This window comes from Centruroides sculpturatus, unplaced genomic scaffold (genome assembly GCF_000671375.1).
Source record: "Centruroides sculpturatus isolate CEXI.00-Female unplaced genomic scaffold, Cexi_2.0 scaffold548, whole genome shotgun sequence".
In the NCBI taxonomy this organism is placed as follows: Eukaryota; Metazoa; Arthropoda; class Arachnida; order Scorpiones; family Buthidae; genus Centruroides; species Centruroides sculpturatus.
The window spans coordinates 147,242-173,559 of record NW_019384817.1 but is presented as its reverse complement, the minus strand read 5'-3'; the positions used below and the strand labels follow the sequence as shown (position 1 = coordinate 173,559).

At 30.6% G+C, this 26,318-nt stretch overlaps 1 protein-coding gene across 1 annotated transcript in view; it reads left to right on the top strand.

Annotated features, from left to right (window-relative positions):
* LOC111629864 (serine-rich adhesin for platelets-like) overlaps positions 1-26,318 on the top strand; it is a gene marked incomplete at its 5' end in the record, with an annotated part of 115,231 nt that overhangs the window by 22,921 nt on the left and 65,992 nt on the right. The window contains 2 exons of the mRNA XM_023373774.1: positions 372-389; positions 19,501-19,708. Coding sequence (XP_023229542.1) covers positions 372-389; positions 19,501-19,708 — 226 coding nt within the window. The remainder of the gene's footprint in view (positions 1-371; positions 390-19,500; positions 19,709-26,318) is intronic.

Sequence of the window (26,318 nt, the reverse complement as noted above, 5' to 3'; positions counted from 1 at the left end):
CTCCGAAACTACTCATCCGATTTCAAAAATTCTTTCACCAATATTTAGAATGGAACTTCAGGGTGGACATAGGCTGTATATTATTCCGTTAAACATTCATATAAATTAAAATATATAATCTAGATTAAGGCTTTTATGTCCAACAGATGGCGCTACAAGTAGGACGTCCTAAGTTTGCTTTTCTGTGAAGCATTATGCTTTTCTGTGAAAATGAACTAAAGCAGATCATCTATCTATTTATATAAATAAAAATGTAATGTTCGTTTGTTCCTACCGATTCCTTTGAAATTTTGACACAACGCTGCATTCGAATATGCACGTGTTTTTATATAATATACGTGTCGAAATTCACCCCCACTGAAGGGAGATGGTTAGGATTAAGGCTTACGGTAAAGAACTCTGCTTCTATTTATATTATTTTAGATGCGGGTTTTTGCGTTTTAATAGGATGCGTCGAGAGAATGTACACTAAAAACAAATTTTTCGATATTCCCCCTGCGGGGGAGAGACAGGATTAAGGCTTACCGTGAAGAACTTGGCTTCTATGATACTATTTTAGATGCAGGTTTTTGCGTTTTTGATTGCGTTTTAATAGGGTACTGTACGTCAAGAGAATGTACACTAAGAAGAAATTTTTCAAAAAATTTCCCCTCCCCATGGGGGAAGTGTTATAAATTTATAATAGATACATTTTGAGCCACAACAACGCGTGGCGAGGTCTGCTAGTTACATATAAAACCAAACCTGACATATGCTAATAAATGAACAATATAGCTGGACTCTTATTGGACTGTAATATGGCTAATTACTTATTAAGATACTATGTAATTTGGACTAGAGGTAGGCAGTTAAGCTTGCCTCTTACAGCCTTATATGAATCTGGCTGTATTGTTTGATTAAAGACAGATGTATACATGAACATGCATCCATTTTATGTTTTTGACTTAACAAATAATAATTTTAATTAGTCTAATTCAATATACAATAATAATCAATAAATGATATTTCAATCCATGAGTTTGATTTTAACTGTGTTCACTAAATTCTATAAGTAGATATAGGTTGAACAATTTAAAGCTTTTATCAAATTTTTTAGAAATTAAACAATTTCTTATATTTATAAATTATGTTTCATTTTTGTTTCATCATATTTTGTACCTTTATACAATAGTTTTTCTTAATTCTGGCAATGTATAAGACTCATTATCATATAATAGTTTTAATTCTAGCAGAATTAAGATAAAATATACAGTAATGAATAAGAATTGTAATAAATATATAATAATTAATATTACTATATATTTAGAATTATGATTAATATATAATAATTTTGTTTTTGGTAATAGTTTATAATCTCCAATAAAAAATTTCATAATCTTTTAATAGCTTTCATATATACAGTAAAATCTTGTTATTTTGAAACTCAAGGGACCAAAAAAAAATGAACTTTTTTGTAATTCTTGAATAAAATTATGACATTATTTTATATAATTTTACCTGTTCATTTACAAATGCATTAATATTATAAGTTATTACTTAGCAATTTAAGCTATTTCAAAACTGTCAGTTGGTAAGTAATTAACAAAAACAAAATTACAGTACATTCAAAGGAAGACCTGAAAATAACATATGAAAAAAGCTTAAGTACTTTAATAAAAATTACTTGTGAATGACATCTAGACAACCAATGACTAGTTCTATGAAGAATTAATTATCTTGAATTTGAGATTACAAACATCATGTAATTTGATGAAAACAAGCTTTATTAATGGATAAAGGTATAAGTACTGTACATATTTTATTGTGAATATGCACATGTATTTAAAGCACTTTGAAATTATTGAAACAATCAATTTTTGCAAAAAATGTTTTAAAAAAATGCCAAACAGATTTCTTCCATAAAAATAAAAAAAAAGAAAAAAAAATCTCTCTTCATTGTCACTGTGTATAATGTCTGAATGACCTTGAACGATGTTCAATAAATCAACAATGTATTGTACAATTGGTAAAACCAAAACCACTACTTGGGCATGGAAACTTTCTTATAAATGCATAATATGATGGAAGATTTCAAATTAAACAATATTTTTGTGGGTCAGCGGATCAGATAATGCATTTGAATTTCATTATATGCATATTTCAAATTATCTGAACTAAAATATATGCAAAATCCTATTCTCTTGGTTGGGGATCTAGATTTGACTTTGAATTATGTAATACTTCAAATTATCCAATATCAAAATAACAAGGTTTTACTGTATTTGACAATATCAAGTTTATCCAACTACAGCTTTAATTGTTTTGCAATAGGTTGATTCTTTTCTTTTAATACTTTTTTCAGTTTCTATAAAATATGGTCTTTATTATATATTTCTTATTAGGCCTATTATGATTATTATTTATTGTTATTAAATGCTTTTGGTAATGATAATTTTTATAGGTAGTTGTTTTATTTTCTGTATATCTATATATATAACCCATTCAACAGGTATCCGTCTGTTTGTCCCGTAACCGTTTGATAATGGACACTAGAGGTGCCCCTATCGTGTATCATATTTCAAACATTCAAATTAACAATTTTAATTCTTATTTAAATTAACAATATAAATTATTATTATTCATTTGGCCCATAAATTATTATTTGGTCAATATAACAATNATGTACAGTACCTAATTTATATATAATTTATATATAATACTAAACAGACGATAGCAAACTCAATTTAGCCGCTCCGTAGCGTGGCGCAGGGTCGGAGGAAAGTAGTTCGGCTGCTCATCCACTATTGGTCCAGACTCTATCAATCTTGTCGCGAAACGACGTTATGGGAGGTATGTTTTACGAGAGTTTGTACAATTTTTTCGTTACGTTATAGGAATTGTCGTTATTAGAACGTACGTTATAGGGGGGTCGACTGTAAATAATTCAGTATATTTGTAATAGGAATTTATTATTTCAGCGGCTTATATCTTGTGAAGGGTCACGAGTAGGGGTATGGTTCCTTTGACTTTATTGTTCGCACAGGGGGCTACAATTTGGGTGGTTGCCACCTCTTCACCTAATCTTACCATTGGGACTTTAACAGAGCTGTAGAGCATATTGATAGGAACAAAAAAGTCAAAGGAACCATGCTTCATGGAAATTTGTAAACAACGCCCACTAGGGGGCATCCCGGGCTACTAGTATATATATATTTCACAGTAAATTATGGAAATGATTAATTAAGGGATTGTAATGGAAATAAAAACTTGCTCCTTTTGTAGACTTGACTGACCTTAACCTGTTTCAAAAATTCATTGCCCAAACACTGCCAAATTTATTTTTTAGACTAAGAAAAAATTGATTATAGAAATATAGTTTTATTTGTATTTAAGACAGTTTCAATCTTCCTTATGACTTTTGAATTGTTTTATTAATTCTTCCTAAAGAAGTTTTTCAAATTAGGTATGTTAAAATAAAAAAAAAAATTAAACGACTTTCAATTACATCTTCTCAAAAGAGAAACTGAAATAAAAAGTCAATGAACTAATGTAAACACAGATTCTTTCATTTCTGTGTATATACTGTTTACTTGGACTTTGTTTATTAATAAGACTTATTATACTGGTATAGTTTATGATTAGCAAAGAGAGATGATCTTAGTCAATAGTCAAAACAAATTTAATATTTAATAAAAAAAACAGGAAACTTAAAATCATTCCACTGATAAAAATTCTTTAAAATATTCACAAATGTTTTTCATTCCTCCTGAATCCTGCTTAAGTTACAATAGCTATACCAATGGGATGCTTCAAAAGAACATTAATGGCATTCAAATTTAAATAGGCACATGCCAGTCATGCACAAAGATTTCTGATAGAACTATAGTTTATAACAATGCAACTTAAAGTGTTTGCCACATATGATATTTGTATCTCATCTTTGCAGTTGATGCACTTCCCAGTATGGTTAGCTTTAAAGATTTCTAGAGATTCTAAGACCCTTATTTGATTACATTGTAGGACTAAGCATATGGGCTGGGCTTGGTGTAACTTAGTTTCTATGTTATTTTCCAAGACGTGAGGTTGCCAATCTGCATGTGATGTCTGAAATCCCCATTGACAAGGACCCCATTAACAAGGAATACCTTCTTAGGGTGTACTCAATTCCTGTAATGAATAACATTTAACAAAAAATTGGAATACATTGGAGCTACAGCATGTTCTTTAAATCTTCAAAAGAACATGAAAATACCATAAAAAGTGCCAACACACTACTGCTCTAGCTGCCTTTGCTGCTGAGAATGGTGTTCAAGTTTTACTCAAGGAAGCTCGCATCTTACTAACACTTAAAGACTGAATCCATTTTAAACATATTGAAAAGCTAAAAATTTTCAAAGCTTCTACAAAGAACACAGCCATAAAGATATGCTGTAGAAAGATGCTGAAACAATTTCACATGCATGGAAGTCCTTTTTTGAAATGCCATAAAAATGTTTTTAGGTACTTAAACATCCACAGTGATGATTACTGCATCATGCAATGAGATATTTGTTTTTCCTGTTTTAAAATTTTATATTCTGTTTTGCATCCCATAATTTGAATGTATTCAAAAACTGAAGATGACTGCTTAAAAAAGTTGAAAATGTTTGTTTTTTTTAGTAAATTATGTTTTTGCTGGATAATTTTGTTTTTTTTTACTTAAATATTAATAATGATAAGTGTTAGTAATACTTCAGAAGAATTTAGGAGAACATTTCAAGAAATATGTATAAAGTGAGGTCATATTTGGTTTAAAAAAAATAAATATGAAATTGAAGAATTATTTTTTGCTACATTAAATCAATAAGAATTTATTACCGGGGTCATAAACTGTTTACTGAATAACTATTAATTTTTGTAATATAGTGAAATTTCTTAATGGACAAATGTAAAATGTCCATTTTTTAGAAGTTCCTACATTGGATCAAAAATAAGAAAATGAATTTTTTACATTTAACATATTGAAAATTATATTATAAAAGTTAATTTTTATAAACTTTTAACCTTTTTAGATATTTACATAAAAACAGATAAAATAATTCAAACTTCTCCAATATACAGGATGGGCAAAAAGTTTGTAAAAACTTTAATTTTGTAAGCTTGTAAAACTTTTTTAAACATTCATAAAAAATGGAAGAATTATCAGAATGAAATGTGGTTTGCATAGTATGTACTGTCAGCATGGAGAAATTTTTGTTGACAGGAGAAATTAATTCACTGATAGGTGTCATTTCCACCTAAAAGAAATGCAAACAACAATGAAAATGACAAACAAGTGTTTGACATGGCCTCCACAACAGGGTATAATACATTTAGCTGAGTAACAATGCCTGCAACTGTAGAGTATAGTATGATCAGATGGATGGATATTACCTCATGGTGAATAGCATTTTTCAATTCCAATAATATGGAAGAACCTGGTTGAAACACTCAAAACTTTACATACTTCCACAATCAGAAATCACATCGAAAATTTCATTGCAATTTTTATATCTATTTATTATCATTTATATGTCATTCCCACCTATTGGTGAATTTTGGAACTAATTTTTCCTGTCAACAAAATCCTCCATGTTGACAATACTTACCATGTAAACTGCATTTCATTCTAATAATTCTTCCATTTTTTATGAATATTTAAAGTTTTTATGGATTTTTCCCCCCTTGTATTATAAATCGAATAAGAGACTGTCTTTCAGCTTTAGAATGGCTTTAATTTAACAAATATATTCACACTAGTACTTTCAACATTGCATAACTGTCTTCCAAAGGCAAGGAAACAAACTTAGAACACAAAAACTTAAAAACTTTTAAATTTAAAATTGTCACTTTTTTTTTACCAGCTCTCTCATTCATGTGTGATGGTATCTACTCCTGACTTCCCAGTTTTAAGGAACATTCTTTTAGTGTCTTGTAGATTTCCATTCTTTGTCCAAGATTTCATTCATCTGGGTTTTTTCAAAAGTTATTTTAGTTGAGAAATTACTTTTAATTTATGTTGAGTTTTTCTTTCAATGTTAAATTTTTTTTTTTAACATTTTAAACAAATTTATAAAGTCTAACTTGATTAAGAAATCATCTAAGAAACAAAGTTTTATTAATGAGTCTTAAAGAAGTTTGAAAGGCATTTAATGATGAAGTGATGTAAACTGTCATTTTAACCAATAATTTGTTTGAATTTGGAATTTCAGAAACAAAGTTTTATTAATGAGTCTTAAAGAAGTTTGAAAGGCATTTAATGATGAAGTGATGTAAACCTTTGTATATTAAAATAATTTGTTTGAATTTGGTTCTAGTAATTTGTTAAGTATTTTTTTTTAATTTGAAATATTATAAATTCGAAAAACGATACGTTCCATTTTTGGAACATTTGCATTNTATGGCGATGGAATCAAATTTGTTATATAAAAATTATTATTTGATACAATAAAAAGTAAATTTACTCTTTCAAACATTTTAAAATTTTCATCAGAAATTAACAGAATAAAATAGAGATTTTTTAATCTTTATTTATCCTTTGTCCCACACCTCAGGAACAGTCTTACAGCAGAGTTGACCTTTTATTATGAGCCTCAATATGTAAAACATGTGAAAAAAAGTTTGCTGCAGGAAAATATATTTTACATTTTTTACATATTGAGGTGGTGAATTGAAGTGAAAAGTTTAAAAAATTTTTTTGTAAATTTTTAAATGTAATTATTGGCTTGTCTATTTACTATATTTTCTAGTTTTATTAATGTTGTTATATGCACATTTTACAATTTTGACATTGCCAAAGGAAAGTTTTTTATATGTATTTTACATATTGAGACAGATAAGAGCCTACAATAAAAGATAAACTCTGCTGTAAGACTGTTCTTGAGATGTGAAAAAAATGAAGAATGAAGAAAGATGATAAATCTTTGTGTTTTCTTCTGTTAGTTTCTTGTGAAAATTTTTAAAAATTTGTTTTGTAAGTTTTTAAATGTAATTATCATCCTGGCTATTTACTAGTATTATATTATGATATTTATTTTAACTTTCATATTTATATTCGCTATTCAATAACATACAAAATTTGATATTTTTTGTGCTGAGATCATATGTATATAATTGCAAATTATGTTGATATTGGTATTTCTGCAATTGTTTAGTTTTTTTTTTACTTTTCATGAATTTAAAGTTTAGAGTATTAATTGAATTGTTATAAAATATTGTGTATAGTTCTGGAATTACTGTATTTAATATTTTTAATTTTCTTTATCTTTTTATTAAGAATCATTAAACATTTAATAGTTTACTGATCATTTTCCTTAAAACTTATGATGTGTGTGTATCCTGTAATGATATTAATATCTCTGGAGATTCGGTTTGTTGATAAATGCTTTATTTCTGTGACATCCTTAATGTGTTTTGATTATGATGATGATAAAATGTGAAATTAATATGAGCTTTGTTTCATTAACTTGATTTTCATTTATGTAAAACTCTTATACATTCTATTTAAGGAATTTTTATAGGTTTTATACTTTTATAATTTTAATCATCATTACTACAGTCCTGCATTTAGAAAATCTTTAAAAAATTTATTTGAGTTTATTAATTTTGAATTCTTTTCTAGGTATTTTTTTTATTTTCAGAAACACATTTTATAGAAATTTGAAAGTATATTTTAAACAAAAACACAAACACTACAACATTTGATAAATCAGCAATTTCAATTTAATAAGCTCTAGCTAATGTTTTCAATCATCTTCAATGGTCATTGTCAGGCTGTTCAATGTATGTTCACTATCTTTGCATTCAATGTTTTTTTTTTTCTGTTATGTTCTGTTATGGCCGTCATCAGGCTGTTTGATCCAGTCAAACAGCCTGATGATAGCCATTGAAGTTGGTTTATTAAACTGCAATTGCTGATATATCAAAAGGCTGTAGTGGGTTTATGTATTTAGTTCTGTATTAGTTAATTGTGTATGATATTTTAAACAATGGTTTTTTATTCACTAAATGTATTTTATTTTCCAATTATCTCATANCAGTCTGTTCCCAGCCTGTACTGCCCCGAGGCAATTTCTTTATTGTTATGGTAGGCAACGTACCCACTGCCAACACTAGTGGTATTCTTGGATCCATCTGAGAAAATCTCAATGTCCGTGAAGTCAGATGGCAGAAAGTTGAGATTGTGGGGAGAAGAGGTGTTAAGTATGGGCGAAATGTACGGTGCACTCGAGGTCTTGATGATAAATAGTGTTGCCAGTGGATTTTATGTTGTAGCCCCACTTAAGATGCCATATCTTTTCCTGAAGACTAATGCATTTGTCAATTTGAGCCTTTTTTGGAAAGAACATGAAGAGCGGTATTGGATGTTGTTCTGTAGGCCCGAGAGATGTGGATAAGAGCGCTTCTTTGTGCTGCATTGAGCTTCCGTTTGATGTGTACCTTGCGGACAGCCCATCCCCAGCTGCCGCAAGCATAGGTGATAATAAGGACGAAGATATCATTGTATAAAATTTCCATTGCATCAGAAGCTAGGCCCCATCTTCTTCTTGCAAAGCCGGCAAAAGTATTAAAGATCCGGCCAGTTCTCTCCGCTATATATTCCGTGTGGGCAGTACATAAGAGCCTGTGGTCGAGCACCACACCCTAATATTTGATATTTTTTTTAACAGTTACAGTACGGTACCCCATTTTAATGGTGGGGACTCTCAAATATAGGTTGCGATGTCCAGGTTTGTTAAAAATTATGCATCTAGTCTTCTGCACGTTGAAGTTTAGTTTATGTTCCTTTCCCCACGTNCATTTTTTAATTTTTATTATTTAGTTTGATTTATTTTTTATATTTTTTAAATATTTTTAAATGTTTACTATAGTTTATCAAAATATTAGCAAAGCCAGTGTAGGCAGAATTTTTATTTATTTTAAGATATTTTGGGCTTTGATCTAGTCTATTTGTTTGGTTGGGATAGTGCACATTTTAAAGTCAATTTTACATTAATTTTTTAACTTGTTCAGAATAAAAATGAAGAGATAACATTGAAGTGTTCTTTTTCTAGACAAAAACAAATGAAGCTCTGGTTTTTGTTACATAAAATAGTGACTGTTTGTTATATTAAGATTTAAAGTATCCATATTAGTTATTCAGATTGTTATTAGAAACAAAATATTTATGAAAATCAATATAAACCTCAGAATATTTCTTAACTTTCATTATTGAAAGGTTTCTGTTAAAGGACATTCTACTGCATATTAAAATCTACTCCTGACTTTTTTGGGTTGCAATTTTTTCAAATTGCAACCCAAAAAAAAGTTACTTAAATTTAAAAAACTATTAACAAAATTACTGTGATAACAAAAATATCTGTGTGGGCCCGGATTTAAGATTCGAATATTTTTATTCATTAGATTAAAAGTTAGGGTTAACACAAAAAGAAAAACAACCGACAAATTTTCTCATAAAAATCGCTCATAAAAAACTCCGTTCCCACGACAATACTTCCCTGTAGAAGATGAGTTAACTGTTGTGTCATAAGTTTGTCATTTCGCCCACCATTGGTCAATGAAGATCATCCCCTGTGACGTACATGGGGAAATCGCGAAAAGAGAGCCCCATATAAAAGACAAGTAGGATGACGACACAGGGGGGAAAAAGTTATTTTCTATACTGTGTGTGTGTGGATTACCTGCCTCTCGTCGCCACCGTCTTCAACAGACTTTGAACTTTGACTGATTTGAACTTTGGACTATATTCCGAATCCAGGAGAACAAGAAACTACATCCACGGTTTAACTCGAGGTATTTATCCTACACGCGATGATATGTAAGCTCTCTCTCGCTATTCGACTATTCCAAACTCGCGGTTAGGGGCGCGACTACTATATACTTTGCCGTTACTTTATGAACTATACAGATTGAACCCCGAGAGGGATTTGTATTCCAAATATTAACCATGTATAAATGTACGGAATAAACGGGTATTTTGTTAACAAACGATTGGAGTGCATTTCTTCCACCATTATCTCCTCCATACTGAACCCGAAGTCCTCGACGAGATCGCTCGTGATAATTCNTAATGGTGGGGACTCTCAAATATAGGTTGCGATGTCCAGGTTTGTTAAAAATTATGCATCTAGTCTTCTGCACGTTGAAGTTTAGTTTATGTTCCTTTCCCCACGTTAAAATATTATCCAGAATGCTAGTTCCGTTTTTCTCAATGTCTGCCCTATAGCGGCATCCGAGGTGCACCATGGCATCATCTGCATATGCAATTGTGTTGTGTTGCCCAAAATTCTGCACCAAAAAGTCATTGAAGATGATATCCCATAGTATTGGGCCACAAACAGAACCCTGAGGGCAGCCGCAAACAACGCAGCGGCTGATAGTGTGCCCTCCACACTGTAACGTGGCTGATCTGTCACAAAGGTAATCTTTTAGAATTTTGTAAATGTTTGCAGGACAATTCATATTCCTAAGATTCTGTAATATCAATGGCCACCAGGCACTGTCAAACGCGCCTTTGCAATGTCCAGGCTGATGGCTAGGACATAATTATGATTGTCCAGGAGATGATTGACATTGTTGAAGACTTCGTTAATGGCGTCGGCTGAAAATTTTTGAAGGCGAAAGCCAAATTGGGAGCGATGGAGGATTGAGTTGTGCTCCAGGTGCCACAGAAGTCTATTGTTTATTAACTGCTCCAGGACCTTGCCGAGGACAGACAGTAGGGATATAGATCTGCTCTCGTCAGGATTGCCTGGCTTCAGGATAGGGACAATTCTTGGCCACTTTTAGGTACCAGGGAAAATGCCGTGCCGGAGACAGACATTGTACAGATGGATGAGTTTGGTCGGGATGAGACTCCAGATAATTTTTGCGATCTCTGGTGTAATGGCATGTCCTGGAGATTTCCTATTTCTGAGGCTAGAGAAGGCATTGTCAATCTCATGTGGCATGAAGTCAGGATCGTTATCTGTATTGATGGGGGTGTCGTTGCTTTGGCGAATCTGGATATGGTTTGCAGAGTCCTGCTCTAGTGGATCCTCCAAGCAAAAACTGTCCATTTTTTTGTTCAAGACATGAAAGAAGTTTTCCCCAGAGGTGTTGGAATAAAGAATTTCTGACTTTTTTAATTTATCTTTGCAAAATTTGGTAATAAAACCCCATGGATTACTGGAGGCAGTGGTGCAAAACTGCCTCCAGGACACCTGTTTTGCATTTTTTATTTCGGTTTTGTAATGATGGAGATGATCAAGGTACTGTTGCTTGTAATTGGACCGCTGGGGTTCGGAGTGGCATTTTTGGTAGGTCTTCCTTAGGCAGATGTTTTTCCTTCGTAAAGTTGTCAGTTCATGTGTCCACCACGGGACAGGCTTGCGTTTATTGGTATACTTTGGTATAAACTTTTTGCAAGCAGTTTCTATGATGNATCTCATCTGCAACCCTTCAATGGTTCATTGATGAAGTAACCAAAGGACATTTTCCATATATATCATCTATGACATACTAACAGCATCATACTCCCAGGTTCAGTTGTTAAACGGGGAGGAAATCTTACATATATATATATATATATGACATTTCCTATTGTGACTATGATAAATAAAATAAAGTAGAAAAAGTAATTCATATTTTATAAGTTAAAATGAAAAAATACATATATGAATAGTTACACCTTATTCTTGCCGAGAAATATAATTTCTCGGCAAGAACCATTCTAAACCTGAAGATGGCCTGTGAATCAGGCTGAAAACGTTAGTTTGTTTCAAATAAATTATATTTCTCGGCAAGAATAAGGTGTAACTATTCGTATATGTATAATGATTTGCTGAGTACTTTATGATATTAAAATGAAAAAAGACAAAATTATTGCTATGTTATAATTTAAAAATGATATTCTATCAATATTTTTCTGTAAACACAATATTATTTTCGAGATATTCTATCAGTTTCTGAATTTTTTTAAAATAAAATGTAAAAATTTCTGAAAATAGAATTTTTTTGAGTTACTTTTTACACCTTGTGGGCACAAAGATGGCCTTTAATTATACCACTTATGGGTTTAGCCAGGTGATGAGAGACAAAGTCCAACATATATGAGACAAACCACCTCTGAAAAATTATAATTAATAAATCTTCAAATTGTATATTTTTGTTTCAACATATCTTTTTGTTTCAACTTATTCTTTTATTGTTAGAATCAACAAGGCCAAAATTTCCTCTAATTCAAATCGTCTTATGCGTATACTGGAGAATGTATAAATTAACACTCCTAAACCTTATAACTCCAGTAATAAACATTTAATAGCAAACTAACGTTTTAAACCATACATTCGGTCNCCTCCATACTGAACCCGAAGTCCTCGACGAGATCGCTCGTGATAATTTCCCCTATCTATCCGCGATAAATTGATAGATTGGTGTCAGATCCTGACAGGTGAAAGAATCTAACGATCCTTTCTCCTAAACCCTTTTTAACCCATCCTTTAGACAAGCGAGACCGGACCTCAAGGTCTTGAGTCGAGTAAGAGGTAGGAGAGTGAAGAACTCGTAAACATCCTACCCCCGATTAGTCTCACATATCTATAAATTTCAAATTGTTGATTATTTGCATATATTAATGAATATTCTGAATATATAAAGTAATTTTACTTAATAAAAACAATCACTTATTATTAATACCAAACGATAATAAACCAGTATGGTTATGTCTAAATAGTTAAGTAATTATTAGCTCTGGAAGCAAAAGACTGAATGGAGATCCAAGCATCCGCATGGCAGTGGTGTGTTGCTCCAGCCAATCCTTTCTTCCAAAATATTCTAAACTTAAGTTAAAATTCTAATTATTAGATGACAGCCTACTTCCAAATTGCTTTATATATGTTAAATTAGCCTTGTTACAGCTCAGTGAATAATCCAGCAGTTCATTTGGCATTAGCAAATGCATAGTATTTTATTATATATATATGTTACTGTTAAAGACCGAAATTAGAGAATGTTGACACATACAAAATACGTCAATGAAAGACCGAATATTTGGTTATATTATTATACATTCGAACAATTGCCGGTGTATGTCGACAAGCACAGATAAGCTTTGGTGGAGGTCAAAACGATACCTGAGAAGCCGATGTCAACAGAGAGGTAATAGTCTGTCGGCAAATTCTTTGCCGTTTCCTTCTTCTCAAATTGGTGATATCGTACGAACACAAGTCCCTGTGTCAACTGTGGCTGTACAGATGTCTGAAATGTGTTGGCGGTTGTTGTTGGAATAGAAGACTGACTTTTATAAATTAGCAAACAAAAATGGTACCCTCAAGCAGCTTTATACCTGTAATCAGTTTGTAATTTGTAAAGAAAAGTTACTTTCCACAGATGAGATTTCTTCTCAAAAAATATCGCTGAGAGAAGCAGCTGCAGCTAATTCGAAAAGTGGAGGGCAAGGCTATACACGCTGTCATTGCAAAAAGAAATGTTCCACGAATAAATGCAGTTGTAAAACAAGGGATTCTTGTGCAATTCAAAGTGCCGTAACAGTTTAAGTTGTTGCAATAAATAAGATTGTATAACGTTAATCACATAATTTATGTATAAGTTTATTATTGTATTACTGTATTTTCTTTAATGATTTAGAATGTACTGTTTGTTTTAGATTTAACAGTTTATTTACATTGCTGTTACTTAAGCCTTCTCCAATTTTGACATATTCAAAAGTTGCATTTTTGTCTTAAGGTAATAAAAATATTTTTATCCAACATTCACCATCAGTGCATGATGAATGTCAACATTTGCCAGAGTAAGTGAGAAATAATGATATTTAGCAAATATTTTGTACATACACGAAATGACTGTGAATGCTGACATTCACCAGAGAATGTTGACATTTGCCAGATATCAGTCATTCACAGTAACATATATATAAAATATACTGTATATACAGTAGTGTCCACTTATAACAAACCTGTATGGACTGTCAGAACTGGTTGGTTATAACTGAAGTTTGTTATATCAGATAAGAAATAAAACATAGTCTAATGTTAGTTAGTTGATAGATCTTGGCCGCACCGAAAGGCATAGCCAGCGAAGGAGAGGAAGGAAGGAGGTAAGGGGGATTGAAGAAAGGGGGGAAGACAGGGAAGAGAAAGAGGAAGGATGTAGATTACAAGTGCGCCATTGCTGGGCGTCAATTGCTGAGCGTAAAGGCGATAGAAGTAAAGGGGCCCGTGCATAGGAAAGCACATAATTGGTGAATGAGTGTACAAGAGATTGCGCGACAAATATATACAGAAGATAACGAACCACACAGCGTGGTTTTACACAGCTGAACGGCGAAGGGAAGGGAGGCCTGTAGGGCCCTCTACCNTTTTTTTTTTTTTTTTTTTTTTTTTTTTTTTTTTTTTTTTTTTTTTTTTTTTTTTTTTTTTTTTTTTTTTTTTTTTTTTTTTTTTTTTTTTTTTTTTTTTTTTTTTTTTGTAAGGATATAAGTAAAGGACAGGGTATATACAAAAAAGGTTACTGACATTGCATGGTTGAAACACCAGGTAATGGTGTTTCAACTGTGCGATGGAAGCGATGTCCTAAGATATACTGCCAAAAAGCTTAACAAGAAATCAATTAGATTTGATATTTTACAGGCTCCTATGCTGAAGTTTAGTAAATTTTTTAGATGACTGTTGATTTTTGCGAGTTTCATAGCATTCTGTAATAAACAGTTTTACTTCAGCAAAAGTATTTAAAATAAACAAATGCTTACTGGAACTAATTAAATAATGTAAAATAAACAATACCTTTCACCAATCCAGCAGTTGGGTTGGTGAAAGGTATTGTTTATTTTACACTATTTAAAATATTTTGTCGAGTATTATGCACTTGTAAAAACTCTTGAATAACAATAGTGTTTTGCAGAACTTCAGAAATTAGCATTATCTGTTGTATCATCATCTTCATCCTCACTAATTTCATTATTTTTGGAAGACACTGAAGTTATAATATCATCTAGTAATAATACTGTCATCAACCCAGACATATTCTTCAAAATTGTAGTCAGAAAATACATCCAGTAACTGCAGAAGGAGCATGTCTTGAACACCTTTTGTTTCATTATTTGTAAGTTTGGTTTTCAAAAGTTCATTGATTGGAATATTGTCATCTGAATTGAACGCTTCTCCATTAGTTTGTAGAAAGCCTGCATGACGAAAACCATTTGCTGTTGTTTGCATTGATACATTTTATCTTGTTGTTTATTGCATCAAGAAGATTTACAGAAAACAATTCATAGCTATTATCTATAGAACTTACCATTTTTAAAAGGAGAATTTTCTGATAGCTGCTCTTTAAACTGTGTATAACCCCTTGATCTAAAGGTTGTAGTTTTGAACTTGTATTGGGCAGCATGATCACCATTGTAATGTGATGTAAATTCTTGATGCCAGGATGTATCAGGCAGTTGTCAATCAATAATATTTTTCATATAATTTTTCTTAATTCTTTATCCTATTCTTGCAGTTTACTACAGAAATGTCAGAGGTCATCCAAGCTTTTCACTTAGATTTGTAGTTTACTGGTAGCTGTCAATTTTTGAAACATCTTGGATTGTTCAATTTATCAATTACTAACAATTTTCTTTTTTCCATTCCCATAACATTTGCTGCTAATAGAATAGTACTTCTTTGTTTAAATAATTTTCTTCCTGCACAGCTTTCTCCTTTGAATTTTAGCATCCTATTTGATGTAAGCTTATAAAAAAATTATTTCATCTATGTTAAAGATATCACAATCTTGGAAATTTTCTATAATTTTGGGTCACTTATTTTGCAACCAGTCTTCTACCACATCCATGTTTACTGCAGCTATTTCTCCAACAAATTGGAATTAGAGCCATTCTAAAAGTGTTTAATTAAATAATTTCCTATTAATTGTAAAAAGACACTACATCAACAATTATATAAAATAATTAACACAACAGTGTAGTGGCGTTACAATTATAATTTATTAGCGTAATTAATCAAGAAATACTTGCTAGTACTTTCAATGGCTTACAGCCACCATCCTTGGACAAAAAACAAATTGAATACCAATGTGTTAATTATTTTATAATTTCCTAGAATCTCCTAGAAGTTTCATTTATTTTTTAAATTAATAATAAATTATAGTTTGTTCCAAGATTTTAAAAATCTATTAATAATACTTTAAACAAAAACATATAAATTAAATATAAAGCTCAGTTTATAGAAAAATAAATTGTTTATATCCTCAAAGTAAATGTTTTTGAGGATACAAAAAATTTATCATGCTGAAATCTGTATATTATTGTATGAAAGTGAGGTAAAGACAATCAACGACATGAGTAAAAATGAAAGCAGAGCAACTGAGAACTATAAATCAAATTGTTAGAATATATGTGCTTAAATAAACACAAAAGAAATAGTAGAAGCAAATAATGTCATAGATAAAGTTGAATAATACAATGTAAAATTGTAAGGGCACATCTATTGAAGAGAAGAAGGAAAAAAGAACTCCTAAGCCAACGAGAAAATAACTTAACAAAGATATACAAAAGATACTATGATACGCTTCTTGTGTAGCTTAGAAATTACTGTGAACACTATAATGGCCTTTTTATTCCTAGACTTATTACATCGTCCTAGACACAGGATCAGCTTTAAAACATCAATTTATTTTCCACAAAAGAATGCATTTTGGACTACAGTTCCTCATCAACTTTACAAATCTCCATGGAATATGGATATATTTTCAAACTCGAAATGTACAAAGAAATCTTAGCATTTGTTAAATAAGGGACTGTAGGTCAGAAATGCATTCTTTTTTGGAAAATAAATTGATGTTTTAAGGCTGATCCTGTGTTTAGGAGGATATAATAAGTCCAAGAATCTTTATTCTTGGACTTATTATACCCTCCTAAACACAGCATTTCTGACCTACATAGTACTCGCAAGTAAAAACATACAAAAACATACATGTATATACATGTATGATGGCTTGAATAAATATTCACGTATTTATTCAAGCCATCTTTCATTTCTTTAGAGTCAGAACAGATAATTTAACCAATAGCTAACTAATTCACAAGAAATAATGGTAATTATTGTTTGCTTTTATATATATATTTTTTAACTATTTGAAAATTAAATTATTTGATCACATCTAGAGATTCAGTAGATATTTGTTAATAATTGATGTATTACAGTCAATTAGCCATCATTATTAATATATTTGCAGTATATAAATTGATATAAAGCAATTTTTTAAATTAAAGTGTTTGTATTTGATACTGCTTAAGATATTTGCATTGANTGAGTAAGTAATTAGTAGTACTCTAGTAGTTAGTTATTATCATCACAATCATGAATCACGTACAGTACATTCATATCATCATATATCTAAGATACTGATACTCATTAATTTAATTAACTAACTAGGTAGTCTCAGTTTCTCACTAATTTTCACAATAAAATTGCATAGCCTAGCCCACTAACCACTTATAGAATAAAAGTTAAAAACTCTTACTTATTAGAATTAGAGTAGAAGTTATAAAATATTAGTCTTGTCTTGAATAAAGTATTTTAAAGGATTAAATAAAATTAAATCAATAACTTCTGTTTTTTTTTACTTTTCTAAAAGTAGGATCTCAAGAAACAAATAGTATTGATGGTGTTGTCTCCCAACCTACTTCTTAATGAACTGCATATATATCCCACCCTATATAAGGCCTTTTCTGCCTGTATGCTAGTTGGTTTCAGTGTCATCAAATAATGATAAATCAAAGATAAGTTTTCACCTCTGACTCCCTCACTTTCATAAACAGCCATTTCCTTTTTTAATAACTTATCGTAATCCTTCTCAGTACTAGTTTCTTTCCATTTCATGAAGTTTTCTTTCTCATGCTTTAGTTGAATCTCTAATTCTTGTTCCAATGTGAAATTCAGGAAATCTGGGTTATCTGGATCATTGTTTTCCACCTTCGTAATATTCTCTGCCATTGCTGCTGGTTCCACTACATATGTATTTACATGATTCAGCATATTTTTCATCTCCTGGCACATTACATTTTTTTCGGCATGTGAAAGATAAAGCTTTCTAACTTTTTGGTCATACTTCTTCGGGTTCTGTATGTAAATCAGCATCCCTGTAACCTCGGTAGGACGCCATTCTCTGATTCTTTTGTGGAGTGCCTTGGAAAGGTTGGCACTCAAGATTGTGTCCTGGCTTTTTAGTTTGTCTAAGACAAATTTCAGGGTTGTGTCAGCAGTTATCAAACTCGACTCTTCTGCAGAGAGCTTCTACGGCCAGTTTAAACTGCAATCGTTTTGTCACATGATTCATTGATGTCACAACCAACCGTAAATTAGAATTATGCACCAGGACTAGGATAGGAGTTACTTATTTTATTTAGCGAGAGCAGAAAGTCAACTGGCAATTAGATCAGCAGAGGTAAAAGGGCGGGTGGTGTAGAGAGGGGGTGTAGCACGTGCCGCACCTAATGGCAACGTCGCTCTCGCCGCCGAGCGATAGCGCACGTAGCAAAGTGGCAAGGTCGACAACGTAGACTTTTGTGCCATTATTTAGAAAGATAATTGAGTATTTGCGGATCCGCAGTGCTGGATCCAGCACCTGGTACTGAAAAATGGCTGAAAAATGTACTGGATTCAGCTGGATTTCTGGATGAGGAATCCAGCAATTGCAATACCTAGTTGCAATGTATTATTACATTACAATGATTAAGAGATTATAAGTAATAACATAGATCGTATTAATTTAATAAGTTTAGAAAACAGAATTTGTTTCAGTACACGATAATTAAAGAAAATTTAAATATTGCAAATTATTGAATACTATCAAAATGTTTAATTTATGACTGCATAATTCATATCCCATTAATTCATGAATTGTAATAGTCCATAGTAATTTTTAAAACTTTAAAATCATAATAAAACTTAAAAAAATGAATTAAATTACTTAATTCTGATTTTAAAACCTTGAANAATGTGTTTTTTTTTTTTAAATTAAATATGCTTAGATTTTATAGAATTTTTATTCCCTTAAATAATTATTATTTACATTTGAATTTAAAATATTTATATTTGATTATTTATTAGTTTAAATTATGAAACATTTTGCTGAAAACAATTAACATTTTCAAAATGATAATACACAGTTCAATACATTAGAATAAATTAGCATTTAGATTCACATTTTTTAATAATTCATAAACTTAAGTTATATACTCTCAATTCAAACAGTCCATTAAATTATTACATATTATAATAATTGACTACATCCTTAATTATTATAGGGTAATTTAAAAATCAGCATCCTAAGTATTATTCAATACATTACATATCTGCATCAATTAGACAATATCAACAAGCTTTATACAGGCATTTAACAGTCCACTCGTTAATGGTGCTACTTAGCTCTGGAATTTACCATAACATGTCTAAGTTAAATGCAACATACTTCAAGTAATTTTAGTGACAAATGTTTGCACAGGGATTTACTTCATGTGCCCAACATTTGTCTCCAGAGGGCCAGCAGTCAGACACCCTTGAATCCCGACCCAGTTTGCAACGTTCCGATTCATCAGAATCAACGTCTTCAGAGCAAGATTTCCTTAAGCAATACCAGGCTGTGACTCACAGAATGATCCATAGGAAGTCAAGTGTGGAAATGTACAAAAGACTTTTGAATAAGACATTTGGTAAGTATTCATTTATTTTTATAAATTTATATAATATATACATACACACAATATAAATAGTTTAACTGTGATTTCAAAAGTAGAAATAACAATTAAATGTAGATTTTTATTCGTCATTTTTTTTTATTCTATTGAAATTTTTAAAGCATATAGTTTTAAGTATTTAAACAATTTTCCTTCACACAACATTGGACATTCTACATTATCATCATTTCACTTTTAATGCATGTTAAACATATTGATTTTTTTTACAGAATTGTTACAATACAGTCCTTTTAAAATTGATCTTATTTTGTATATAATTTAAATTTTAAATCTGTTCAAATACATTTGATGTTCTATTATTCCAATTGTTCTAAATGACTAAAGATTCCTGAAAGTATAAATAGGGTGAAAGTACTCTCTTTTTTAAATAAACTGTGGTTTGGATTGTCAATGTGCATGCATTAGATTCAATTATAAAAGGCTATTTATTCTGTGAGTGCAAAAAAAAACAAACAAAAAAAAACATTTTTTAGTTCAAAAAGGTACTTTTTGTAACTACAATAATCCTCCACAAATCAGAAAGTAAAGGAAGTTTAAATTTTCATGTATTTGTTTATAGTAAAATTAGGTAAAGATCAGTAATAAGTTCTGACTCCATTGTCTTTTAGAATTTTATTTTATACATTATATACTTTTTGTAGGTTTTCTTTGTTGATTTTTATAGTATATTTTGTTGTATTGCTTTATTTTATTTGAAAAGTGGCATTGTTATTAGAAGTATTACCTACTTCTGGTTTAAGTTCTTTATTTTAAATTTGAATAGCACAGATACACAAATTTTATAAATCTCTCTTCTGTTTTAAATAGCATTTACAATACAGGTTTATATATTAAATGTGTATTTATGATAGGACTATATTGTTAATAATAATTACATTGTGTTATGATGTAAAAATAATACTTAAAATGATATTTATGGCATAATTTCAATTCAAATTGATTCAAAAATTAAAGTAATGGATTATTATTTTTTAAATGAATTATTGAAATGGAATGCTAGGATTGTCACTAAATTAACAGATCAAATTAGAAAGTGAATGTTAAAAAAATTAATTTAGTTTCTACTATAAATCATTTCTTTTAATTGAATTAAATTCATAAAAAGGAAAATTTACAGGTTGGGACTTCTCAAGATGTTGAAAAACTTTTAATATGACTATTGTCAAATTAACTGCACATTGATTTTTCTCAAACATTTAAAAAAAACAAATTTCTAGACATAGATATTCATTTGTAAAAATCTAAATATTCAGAATAAGGAAAAACCCATTTTCAGATGTAAATTATATTTTTAGATCATATAAAAGTAGAAGTTACCAGTAAGAGGAATGGAATTGAGAATCACCTGAAAATTGGGTTTAATTCTGTTGTCATTACATTCTGCCAGATGAGCTAATTCAAAAGACTAGTTATTGGCAAATAAAATTATGAATTTAAAAATTACTTTACATTTGCATTATATCATTATCAGATATTTCTGACAGTTTGCTAGAAATTATATTCTTAATGTTGCCATTATAAATATTCCAAAATCATCAGTAACAATAAGTTAACTTAGCTCAGCTAACAGAAGGTTAGGAAGATCAGCAGTTTGTACAGTCTCATAAAAGTTGTCTTTTTCAACTTTAAACACAGTCCATCTTTAATATATCGTTCGTCAATATATCAGACTTTAGTTATCCTAGACCAGATTAAATAGAATAAAATAAAAATACAGTATTCAAAATATATAGAAAACTGTTGTATGCTTAAGAAAAATGTATTTTTTGCTAATTTTCATTTTCTTTAAAAAAAAAATAAATGTAATTTATAAAATTGTTTTATATACTCACAGTATGATTTCAAGAGAACCATTGATGAGGTTTTTTTCGTTTGTGTTGTACAAGTTAGTGGTACAAGCAAGCTGTTGCCTTTATATATAATTCAAAGTACAAATGCTGGAACAACTAACATCAAAACCACATCTTTAATACTTTTCCAGCTTGGATTTATTTAAGATAAAGAAACAAACAAATATTTTTGGTTTATTCATAAACCTGCTTCAGGCTTAGTGTTATCTTCTGAAAAATGCATTGTTCTGATATTTATGAATTGCAAAAATAACTGGAGGAAATAGTTTACAAAAACTTACACCATTATAAAGTTCTCTCTGTATAAAGCTGTCTCATGTTTTTAGGGGGTTGTCAAAGAATGAACCTTTAGACATTGGAAAGGGAATAAGAATCTTTATAATTAATGCATTCATTTTTAAAATGTTGCTTTGTAGATCTCTAGTGTTTTAAGTGATCTTAAATGCTGTTCATCCATCCAAGGCTGATTTTATAATCTCAGCTTCATTTAGTATTGTGAACTATGCCAAAGTAGTTGCCAAACTATGCCAAAGAGAACATATATTATTAGGCCCAATATGTACCTAATTATATTCAGTAATAATTTTATGGTATTTAAATCACACATTTTAAAATATACTTATTTTTATGGATTGAATATTTTAAATTTAAATGTTAATGTCACATAATGTATTTAACATTTGTATCTAGAATTTCAGAACAATGCCTTTTTTGAAAGCCAATGCTAAACTCAAAGCATTAACTTTAGAATTTCTGAATAAACTGAAAATGTTTGTTTGTTTATCTTAAATAAAACCAAGCTGGAAAAGTATGAAAGGTACGGTTTTGATGCTGTTGCCTTTTCCTTCACTATTATTTTAGGTTTATATAAAACAGTATTACATTTAAAACTGTTTTTAATTTATATATATATTTGCTGTTATTTTGCTGCTGCATTAGAACTACATGTATTAGCATGTCTCTTGATTTAACAGCTCACATGTCCCTTAGAATCTATTATATTGAGGATGGACTGTAATTTGCAAATACAGTATACAGTAATTCATTTGTTATGTACTTTCTATTTATTTTAGACAAAGAACAAATTTTACTATCAAATTTTAGTAATATCAATTGAGATGTAAAAATAAAAGAATTATTACAAAAATTAGCAAAACTGAAACTATCAATAAATTAAACTAAAATTAAAACTGTACTTGACTTGTCAAAAATTTGTTACTTCCTAAAAAGACAGTATTAATGACACTTAAATTCAAAATAACAATATCAAACAATTTCAATGAGTACTTTTGCTTTATTTCATTTTAGTATCACAGCAATCTGTCACATTAGAATGAAACTGGAATCAGTTATGTTCTTGTATAGTCTGAAGATTATAAGATGAAATAAAGTAAAAATATAATAATTTATAAATTAATGCTTAAATTTAAAATTAATTTCTAAAAAACAATTTATATTTTAAAAAATTCTAAAAATGACAAAAGTTCACTAACTTGCAAAATATTTTTTGCTTTTGTTAGAATCTGAAACTTTTATACACTTGTAGCTAAGCACCCATCAAAATTGCCATCATATTCTTAAGTACAGGTACAGTACATCACTGATTTTTCAGAAATATTGGGCTGCAGTTTTCAAATTGCAGACCTATATATTCCCACTGTCGTCTGTATGTCTATCTTCTGTTCATTATTTTCTAGAATGGAGTTAGTTACATAAAAACTGAGACCGGATATGGTAAACTTAGGAGTAGAGGCCCCAATTAATTATACATGAACTTCCAGTCTGGACGAGAAGTCACAAGATTTCAATTCAAAATTTTCCCAAGAATGGAGTTAGATAGATGACTGGCATTCATGAGTCAATTGTTATCAGGAGAAGTATGATACAGGGGCAAGACCCATTAAAATTCAGATCAGATATGGAAGACTTAGGGGGTCACTTCTAAAAAACAATCAATCAACCTTGGTTGCACTTTGTCAACATGGTGATGACATCATGCAAATGAGAACTTAGGAAAAATGTAGACTGGAAGCAGACCACAATTAACTACAGACTTGTTAGTTTGAAATTCAAGAGAGAAAATAATTGTGACTTTGAATTATTGAGTCTTGAATTATCTGAGATTTACATATTTCTATACAGTATGCCAAATGCCATATAACTGATGTAATTTATTAATCAAATGGAATATGAATATACAGTAGAGCAGCGTTTCTCAAAGTGGGCGATAACGCCCCCTTGTGGGCGCTGGAGGCTTTCAGGGGGGCAGTAGAAGGCTCAAAGAGCATTGGGGGGCGTTAAGGAAATATAGAGGGGCGACAGCAGACAAATTCTATATATAAAAATTTGACGGAATATATATAAAATGTTGACATTTTATATATTTTTTATTTTTTATCGAAGGTCACAACTTGAATATTTCTAACACATTGACTTTTATTTTAGCTCAGCGTTTCTCAAAGTAAGCAATAACGTTCTCTTCTGGCGTGATGAATAGATCTATGATAGAGGCAGGGTATTGAACGGTGACCAAAGGCAAAATTGGGGCTGATAAGAGGAAACATTGCGTTTAATGGTTTCCAGATGATGAGAACAATGCACAGTAAGGGCACAAAGTGTGATATTCATAGAAAAGTTTTCCTAAGAATATTTCCAATCCTTTTCTCACACAAGAAAAAATGGGTTAGGGGGCGTTGGGTATAACTTTATGGAACAAAGGGGGCGGTGGATCGAAAAAGTTTGAGAATCACTGCAGTAGAGCATCGATTATCCGACCCCCGATTAATCATCACATCAGTTAACCGACCGTTCTAGTCGGCAAATTTCAAATGTCCGTTAGTGATGTGGCATTACAATATTTGGCTATGTCTTGGCTACTTTAATATTATTTTTGTTAAATTTTTGCGTATTTTAGCTGGCATCAACGGGCTCGACCATTGAAGGGAGGCCAATATTTAAACAAGACTTAATTTTCTAATTATGAGTGGTTGTTCGTTTCGTAAGCAATAAAATAATTTAAAAATAATTTTTAACGATACAATAGCAATGATTATTATTTTAAAAAAAATTTGTTAGGCTAAACATCGATGAAAATTCAATGCAAAGTTGGTTAATAGTGATATACCAATAAACTAATTACATGGGATATACTAATATCCTAATATACTATACTAATAATTTTTTCCTTCTTTTCGGTTATCCGATTTTTTTCAGTTATCCGACCAACCTGAGACCCCAATTGAGTCGGATAATCGATGCTCTACTGTATTTTCTTTCAACTGGATAAAAATAGTCAATAAGAAAAATACACCTTTACAAATCCAGCAAATAACTTTACTAATAAAAACGTATCTATTTATTTATCTATTTATTTTAGAATTCTGCTTAATGTTTATTTTTAAATTTAGCTTCTATTTTCACAATCTATTTCATCTTAACTGAGGAAGATCAGTAAAACTGTTCGAAAATGTTTTTATTAGTAAAGTTATTTGCTGGATTTGTAAAGGTGTGTTTTTCTTATTCAAATGGAATATGGCTATGCATAAAAAACATTATTTCTACTTTCATTAATTAATTAATTATTAATAATAATATAAATAAACTACAGGTAAGCAGCATGTGTTCTATGAGAACTTCACAGGTTGACAGATAGATTTTATAAAAAGTAAAGTAGATTCTTGAAATGTAGCACAAATTATCTTTAAAGTAGTCCAAAAAATAGAAAGTTGCCCAATATAGTAGCATAGAGCCCTACAAATATCTCAATCTGCTATTTGTAGCCCAATATTGGAACACCAAAACCCAATTATATTTTGAGATAAGAGAAAAAGCGTAGTCAATGGGTAACCAGATTGACCAGATTAGAATTGCTTGTGGTCTATTGTTCTCTTATAATAAGGAGCATGTAAACTTTGATCTAAACATGAGTTAACGTATGCATATTACAGTTCAGACAGAATTTTCACTTCAAATTTCAAAGTAGCTGTATTTTGAACTAAGTGAATTCCTTAACATGTAAATCCCTATGTCCCTGGCCAGGACAAACTAACTGGATTTCAAACAATCTGAGTTTGAATTAATGAGGATTTCCTGTATATTTGAACTTCTAGTCTGAATCAGAAAACACATGATTTTTTTAAAATTAAAAGATGATTAAAAATTGCATCCAGCATTACGGCAATTTCATAATAAATAATTTCTCATTTGTTCTATAATTTTGCTAAATTATCTGCTTTGTTAGATCAATAGAAGTTACATTGTTACATAGGTGTATAAGCTTAAATCCGCTGCTTTTTAGTCAGAAAAACACACATTTTTTTCTTAGAAAGCAAAAAACAAATTTATTCAAAGTACTTTCCCTCACTAGTGACACATTTGTTCCATCTCTCGGGCAATGTGTGGATACCATGCCAAAAAAATTTCTTCTCTTTCGAGGCAAACCACTCATCAAGCCATTTTCGGACGTCTTCGTAAGAATTGAAGTGCCGCTCAGCAAGCACGTGGCCCATCGATGAAAAGAAGTGATAGTCGGAAGGGGCCAGGTCTGGTGAATAAGCGGGATGGGGTAGCACCTCCCAGTTGAGTGTCTCCAAGTAGTTTCGGACCAATGTTGACATATGTGATGGTGCATTGTCGTGGAGGAAAATCAGCTTGTCGTGTCTTTGCTGATAATCCGGCCTTTTTTCACGCAGAGCACAGTGCAATTTGATCAGTTG